The sequence below is a fragment of the Carlito syrichta genome, unplaced genomic scaffold (genome assembly GCF_000164805.1).
Source record: "Carlito syrichta isolate Samal-C Ts95f unplaced genomic scaffold, Tarsius_syrichta-2.0.1 Scaffold236645, whole genome shotgun sequence".
Lineage (NCBI taxonomy): Eukaryota > Metazoa > Chordata > Mammalia > Primates > Tarsiidae > Carlito > Carlito syrichta.
The window spans coordinates 187502-194694 of record NW_007180741.1 but is presented as its reverse complement, the minus strand read 5'-3'; the positions used below and the strand labels follow the sequence as shown (position 1 = coordinate 194694).

General features: G+C 48.5%; 1 protein-coding gene across 3 annotated transcripts in view; it reads left to right on the top strand.

The window, feature by feature from the left end:
• The window catches only part of UPP1 (uridine phosphorylase 1), a 14918-nt gene extending 9510 nt beyond the window's left edge, over positions 1-5408 (top strand). The window contains exons 4-7 of one of the 3 annotated variants that reach the window (XM_008051822.1): positions 602-716; positions 3808-4017; positions 4300-4446; positions 5218-5408. In XM_008051822.1, the coding sequence (XP_008050013.1) occupies positions 602-716; positions 3808-4017; positions 4300-4446; positions 5218-5357 (612 nt within the window). In that variant the 3' untranslated portion in view covers positions 5358-5408. The remainder of the gene's footprint in view (positions 1-601; positions 717-3807; positions 4018-4299; positions 4447-5217) is intronic. The other 2 variants (XM_021709475.1, XM_021709477.1) reach the window with 2 other exon arrangements.
• The last annotated feature ends 1785 nt before the right edge of the window (positions 5409-7193 follow it).

Below are 7193 nucleotides of genomic sequence, written 5' to 3'. Positions count from 1 at the left end.
AAAAAAAAAAAAAAAGAAAGTGCCAAGGGCATTCATGGAGGGGCTTCATGGAACCTGTGACACTGGAAGGGCCTTTGAAGGGGAGGGCAGGGGGCGAGGTGCACAGAAACCTCAAGGAGAGAAATAGACACAGGCAGGAGTATAAGGTCAGCAAGGTGCCTTGTGTCCAGTAGGCTGAGGGATCAGCCTTACTTAGCTTGGCTGAAGCAGAGTGTAGGGAGAAAAGTGAAAGATAAGAGTCTAACTAGTGTGTGGGGGGCTGTGGGAGTGAGTGGACATTTATGGAGGGCTTCAAATGCCAGAAGGAGCTGTTTGTTACCCAGCAATAGCAGACTGTTGCGACTCTGCTGAACCTGCGTGTCCTTAGCAGCTACCTACTTGACAAGTAGTGTGGATCAAAAGGGGCCTTGTCTGTGAGAGCTCTGTGCATGCTTTTAAGTTTTCCAAAGCATTAGTTGTTTGTACATTTATGTTATGAATTTCCTCTTGTATCACCATCATGATGGACATACTAGATTACAGTACACCCCATGAAAAGCCGACCAGAATCTTGACAAAGGCACAACCTTGGCTTAATGCTGGTGTTTCTCCCTGGTTCCAGCATGGCATGGGCGTTCCTTCTATGTCCATCATGTTGCATGAACTCATCAAGCTGCTGTACCACGCCAGGTGCTCCAACGTCACTGTCATCCGCATTGGCACTTCCGGTGGGATAGGTAAGGTCTGCAGAGGAACCTTCTGCCCTGTAACTAGATATAGGGCCGGGGCCTCCTGGTGCAGCTCCAACATGGTATGGGCTTGGGGACAAAGATTTCCTTCCTTGGCTTTGACCAAGGCAAGTTTGCTAACAGGAGGTGTGAACAGAAACTTGTTTTGCAATTTTTTTGTCCAACCTCTCCTCCCAACCTTCACCCCAGAGGTAAGTAGCAGAAGGTGCTGTGCCATGCATATGCAGAAACTCATCCTCTGGGATGCACATGTTGTGTCTTCTTGTGCGCTTGACTCTTTTTATTCTTTCTAACTCCCCTTTTCTCTATTTTCTTCTTTCCTTTGCTCACTTCTCCCTCCCTATTCCTACAAAGATCTGAAGCATCTTATAGGAAAACCTACAGGAAAATCAAAGGGGGAAGAGAGATGGAATACAAAATAAAGATAAGTGTTCCAAAACTGGTCAACATGTCCCAGCCTTCAATATGATTTTAAAAAACAAGATGGCAATGAAAGAAAGGAATATGTTGAGAAAGCAAAATGCTGAAACATGGTTGAATTGTAAGGCAAAGTTTGTTAGGCAAATTTGTTTGAAACAAGTTGCCCTGCTCTCTGAGGTCCCAATTCTGTGCCAGAATTTCTGTCAAAAACTGGGTTCTAGCAGCGCTTGCTCCCGTTGAGGTGTTCAGAACTCATGGACAAAACCTGTGTTTGTTCAAGAGCAAGTTTAACCTTGTTCTTGAATCTGGTATGCATTTGCTTCTGACTGTCTGTCCTTGTTCTGTCCTAGATTTATAGCAATTCTAGAATTTAGATATTTCTACTTTAAAGGGGACCTGCTTTGAACTCCACATTTTCTGATTACATCACCTTATTTTTCCTTGTGTCATATAGAGAGGTTGACATGATTGCGTGATTATAATTCCAAGCATAAAGAAGTTGTTCCCAGGAAAGCATACCAGTGGCCATGCGCTGTCTTCATCCTGCAGACTTCATCTCAAACAGCACCAGCCAGACACACTCATGGCTGTGCATACCACACCCATGTCTGCCGGGAACTATAGCATGTAGTTCTTGAGCTCTTGCTTCAGAAGAATTTTTTAAAACTGATGATCAGAAAGAATTCTGCAGGGAATAGCATAGATTTTGAGTCTCACTAAATTGCCCCATGAACATGGAAAGAGCAACGAGAAAGCAAAACCCCCAGCCCCTGGACACCATTGATAACAAAATGTGAAACGGTATCCCCACAAATCCCAAAATACGCATGGGTGGACAAGTAGTGCAGGATCTGGGCCATGTCACCAGCTGCTTGGGAGGAAACTCAGGGTGGCTGACAGACCTGAGAATAAAAGAATCCCAGAAGAGCCACCAGGTATTCCTAGGAAGGTGTGGGGAATGTGGTGAGCATGGCAGCAGGCTCTGGAGGGGATCTGCACGTCCCAGTGGGAGGGCGACCTTGGCATCCCAAGGGGCTGGGACACCCAGGCCCTGGGGATTACAGGGTATTGGCTGAGCTCTCCTCCAGCTCCAGTCTCAGTGCTGGGAGAAGCCCCTTGCAAGGGGACTGGGAATTGCTTGGAACAGCGACAGGAGCGGCGAGTGAAAGAGAAAGTTCAGGTGAATAGGAGTGGCCAGAAGGCCTTGGCAGTTGGCGGTGCTTCTTAATGTTTCATGAAAATCACTGACTTGGGAGCTCTTGAAAAGATCGTCTGATGTTTCGTTTCTTCTTACATTCTTAAGAAGACCAATTTTTGCGTTAAAATAAGCATTAGGAAAAAAATATGGCTATCTTTGCTTGTTCGGGTTGCCATAGCAAAGATATCACAGACTGAGCGACTTATAAACAAAAAGGATTTATTTCTTACAGTTCTGGAGACTGGGAGTCCAAGTTCAAGGCTCCAGCACATTCAGTGTCTGGTGAGGGCCCACTCTTACTGGTTCACAAATGGCTGTGTCCTTACATGGTGGAAGTGGTGAAGGGTCTCTCTGGGGCACCTTTTATAAGGACACTAAATCCCATTCATGGGGGCTCTGCTCTCCAATCTAATCACCTCCCAAAGGCCCCACCTTCTAATATCACCTTGAGGGAGGATTTCAACACCTGTATTTTGGGTGAACACACACACTCAGTCCATAACAGTGGCCAAATTCCATATGAAGTTATTATAACACAAAAGAATAAGGAGCAGAATAATGTCTCTACAAACATGAAAATGCTCCAGGAAGGTATGCCCAGAAAACATAAACTGGAATCTAATAGTGCATCAATTCTACAGGAAAATCAGGTTGGTCAGGAGCTGGCAGTTGCTAGGCTGGGTTTGGGGCGTGGGGAGGTTGGTTGTACTAGTCTAGTCTGCCTTTTGGTTGTTTACTTTTCAAGTATTTGCTTGAAATCTAAAATAATAAAAAGGCACAAACCAGGGATCAATTAAGCACATCATGGTAACCAGTGTGGTGGAGTGACAGATCGCAGTGGAAAATAGCAAAGACTGGAAGCCACAGACACATGGGACAAAGGACCAGGGGTTCCCAGCAATTTCTATTTTCTACTTTGTGCTTTTTTTCTCCCCTAGGGTTCACAATGATTTTTTAATTTTTAAATTTTTTTTAGATAGAGTCTCGCTCTGTTGTGTTGTCCAGGCTGCAGTGCAGTGGCATGATCAACCCATTGCAGCCTTGAGCTCCTGGGCTCAAGCAATCCTGCCTCAGCCTCCCAAGAAGCAAGGACTATGCCATCACATGCCATCACGCCTAGCTAATTTTTGTATTTTTTTGTATTTCTTTTTTTTGTTTTTTGTAGATACAGGGTCTCACTATGTTCTAGGTCCCAAATTCCTAGCGTCAAGCGATCTTCCCGCCTTGGCCTCCCAAAGTGCCATGTGGTGTGAGCCACTGCGCCTGGCCCAATGATCATGTATCAATTGCTTTTATAGTCTGAAAACACTTTCAACGGGAAGACGGATTTTCGTGTATTTTAGAACAGTGCTGGATGCTGCAGGTGTTGGTGCCTCCATGGACCACCTTGTTTTCTCTCTGGGATTTGCTGTGCACTCCTGGTCAGCCCTGTGAAGTCTCCACATCTGCTCTTTTCTTCAGGTCTGGAGCCCGGCTCTGTGGTCATAACGCGGCAGGCCGTGGATGCCTGCTTCAAGCCAGAGTTGGAGCAGATGGTCCTGGGCAAGCGAGTGGTCCGGAGCACGGACCTGGACCAGCAGCTGGTGCAGGAGCTGATGCAGTGTTCTACAGAACTAGGCGAGTTCACCACAGTTGTGGGAAATACCATGTGCACCATGGACTTCTATGAAGGTGAGTTGATGGGTAGGAGGAGACACCTTTCTGCTGGGGAGCCCTGGTCTGTCACCTCAACCTGCCTTCCTCACCACAAGCTCTGTTTCCACATGCCAGATTGCTGTCTCAGGGGCAACTCTTGCACAGTGGTGACCATGGCCTGTTTGAGTGGACAGGGTCAGGATCTGACCTGGAGGGGTCTCCCCTTTCTCTATGTCCCCGTGGGCCACATGAGGCTGGCATGCAATAGGAACTTACTGCATGAGTGTAGTTCTCACTTTTTCTCTACATTTGCTTCAGGTCAGGGTCGTCTGGATGGTGCTCTCTGCTCCTATACGGAGAAGGACAAACAGGCATATCTGCAGGCGGCCTACGCTGCTGGCATCCGGAACATCGAGATGGAATCTTCGGTGTTCGCCGCCATGTGCAGCGCCTGTGGCCTCCGAGGTAGGCGGTACTTGATGGGTCTCAGCACCCCCTCCTCCCTCTGTCTTTGCTGGTTCAGCCTGGAGCCCCTCCCTGGGGATCCTCCTCCTGGGGCAACCCAGTGCCCGTTCCTGGTTTCTGACCACCCTGCCCCCAAGTCAGTTTCTGGCAGGTGACATCCTGGCACTCCTGTGCTCAGAATCCTTTGGTTGTTACGCAGCAAGATGCAGGATTCTCGGTGTCCCTGCAGTGACTCCCGATGCCACTGAGTGGGTAAGAAAGATGATAAAAGACCCGCTCCAACTCAGATCAGGTTTTGCTGCCCAGTGGGGTTGCCACCCACCCTACAAAGGACTTGGCTTTCAAAGCTCTTTGGCATTCGGAGTTGTCGTTGACCACCCCCAAGTTCCTAGCACCCTCCAAGGCCAACTCTGCAGAATTCCCAGCATCCCTAGCACCTCCACCAAAATGTGCCTTTCAAGGTGGTACTTGTGGCCCCAAGCTGGTCCTGGAATTGGCTTGGGGATTTCCTTTGGGAGCCAACGGAAGAAGAGTAAGAGAGAAACAGGGCAGGGTGGTGTCAGAGAGGTAGGACCCCTCCTCCCAGGCCTGGACCCAGCACCCTTCCCTCCTGTGCTTCACCTACCAACCCTCTGCTGTCTGAATGGCCTACCCAGTTTCCTGAGCAGCAGGGGAGACTGATTCTTGGGGCTTGCTGCCCCTTTTTTCCATCTCTGTGAGCTGAGTCAGAGATCTGGCACCTCGCCCTAACGTGGTCTCTGCTCTCTGCAGCGGCTGTGGTGTGCGTCGCCCTCCTGAACCGCCTGGAAGGGGACCAGATCAGCAGCGCTCACGAGGTGCTCGTTGAATACCAGGAGAGGCCACAGCGGCTGGTGGGCTACTTCATCAAGAAGCGCCTTGGCAAGGCCTGAGGTCTCGTTCTGAGCCTTTGAGGACGGCCGCTGTAACTGCTTGCCAATAAAGTCGTGGTGCAAAACCCCCTCTGTGTGACCTTGAGCACATTTTATGAAAGAATCTAGAAAAATGGATTGCAGAGAAGAGGCAGAGAATCCTGGATTAACACACATTGGAGATTTTTTTAAAAAAAAACCTCATTAGAGCATTTCAACTGTGTTAGCTGGCTTTGGGGTTTCTTCAATAACATTCTGCTAAATATTTGAACTATGTCTAGGGAGAATGTTTAGATTTTAAATTCAGATGGTCGGATTTTATGTCACTGAAAAAGAAATCTGATAATAGTGCTCGAAAACTCATTTCCTGGTGTGTTTTAAACATTCCATATACCACTTGCAATGAGAGACTACTGAAAACCAAAGAAGCAGACAGATGTTTGAGTAATAAATGCATACCTAAGTATGCACATGTATACAGTTCCAAGTTATATGCAGGTCAATTTCTGGACCTGTCTACATCAATTTAAGGGTACTACAATACTTCTCCCATCCATTCTCCACACTGCTAGTGCTAGAGGGGTCCGGTTCCAAGTACCTGTGGATGGGACGATATGCCTGGGTCCAAGACAGGCTGTCCCGTGGTGCCTGCCCATATTATGTCAGCCTCACATCCATTTCTGGCCCCCCACTGACATTCTCAGGCTCCATGTTCCTTAGATTTCTTCTGGGTCCAATCTTTGAGATGAAGGTGGATGAGAGGGAGAATTCGGGGTGACCCCTCCCTCTGGCTCTGGTAATTCTCCCTCTGTCTCTGGCACCTGCTTCCGGGGCAGACCTGGGTCCCCAGCTCAGGGGCAGGTGGGTCTTGGGGCCTTGTACACCTCGTTGACTTCTCATCTCTTCCCGTATCAGCATGGCCCCTTTCTGGCATTACATTCTGCTTCCCGTTCTTGAAATGGGCTTATTTCCCGGGAGGCATTGAGGTGCTCTCTCACACTCAGGAGAGCTGCTTGGCAGTTTACTGTGTGATTTTGAGGGATGCAGGATGGTACCTATGTGGCACCTTGGTGTGGATGCATGCACACTCTTTGAAAGCCCTATCCCTATGATTCTGAGATTTGCCCCAGACTGAAGGTCATTCAGCACCTCTTGGGTCCACATGCCCTTCCAGGTGCTAAAAGCAAAAGAGACCCTTCACTCAGTCAAAAATTTTCTTCCCTTCCACCTTAAGCTATAGGGGCTATAATACAGATCTGCTTAGGATTGGTAGTAAATTGCCTTCCATTTCTCCCTCAGCACCCATTGGTCCCTTATATGAAGCTGCATGGTAGAAACTGGAGCTTCCCAGGAGGCTGGCAGGGTCCTGGGATGTGGCTGTCCAACTATCTGTGCACCTAGGGCAGTGAGCTGAAAGCTAGTGCTCCTGGCCTCTGACCCCAGCATGAGCTACATGACCTGGACTTGCATCCTTTGTCCCCAGGTGACTGTACTGTTCCTGGCTGTCTGCAAATTTCTTCATGTCCCAGACTTATCTGGGAACATGCCACTCTTATCTGGGAACATGACCTAGGATGGCTCAGTTTTCCTAAGGCCTTGGACCACACTGTGCTAGCCTGCCCGGAGTCTCCAGTATAGCACACACAGCCTTCCAGGCTAGACCTTTTCATGCTTCAACCCATGCCAGTGTGGCCAGGTTGGGTTCCCTTGCACTTCCTTGATTGCATCTCTGATAAAGTAGGGGGGAAAATGCAGAAACAGCAGAATTTAAGGCTAAAGAGGCTGCTGTTAGCAAGAAAAGGGCTAGTCCTTCTCTTAGGCGCAGTATCTGAAGTGTCTGAAAGTCTCTTCCACTGG